General features: G+C 76.9%; 1 protein-coding gene across 1 annotated transcript in view; it reads right to left on the bottom strand.

Annotated features, from left to right (window-relative positions):
* LOC113981130 (RUN domain-containing protein 3A-like) overlaps positions 1-226 on the bottom strand; it is a gene marked incomplete at its 3' end in the record, with an annotated part of 3,146 nt that extends 2,920 nt beyond the window's left edge. Inside the window, exon 1 of the mRNA XM_027708368.1 lies at positions 158-226. Coding sequence (XP_027564169.1) covers positions 158-226 — 69 coding nt within the window. The remainder of the gene's footprint in view (positions 1-157) is intronic.
* Positions 227-376: the final 150 nt, after the last annotated feature.

Below are 376 nucleotides of genomic sequence, written 5' to 3'. Positions count from 1 at the left end.
GGCGTCTCCATGACAACCCTCATCCTCCATCCTTCATCACCCATCCCTGCCGCCAGGAGTGGGGCCCTGACGTCACTTCCTGGGCCCCCCACCCGCATGGGGGTCCCCAACACAGCCCCCCCCCCCCCCCCCCCGCTGCCCCCAGCCCCCCCCGTACCCTCCACTCCCCCTGCACCCCCCCGCCATCCTCGGCGGCCCCCGACATCGCCTCCCCGGCCGCCTCCATGTTGTCGCTGTGTCCCCAATCCCCGCATCGCCCCCCCCCTGAGCTCCCCCAGCCCCCCTAACCCTCCCCAGTCCCCCCGGAACCCCCCCAGCCCCGCAGCCCCGGCCCCACCGCCCGCAGCCCCGCGGCCCCGCAGCTCCGCGCCCCCCC

Source organism: Neopelma chrysocephalum, unplaced genomic scaffold, assembly GCF_003984885.1.
Source record: "Neopelma chrysocephalum unplaced genomic scaffold, ASM398488v2 Primary Assembly neopelma1_96150, whole genome shotgun sequence".
Classification (NCBI taxonomy): Eukaryota; Metazoa; Chordata; class Aves; order Passeriformes; family Pipridae; genus Neopelma; species Neopelma chrysocephalum.
This window is presented reverse-complemented; position numbering and strand designations above follow the sequence as displayed.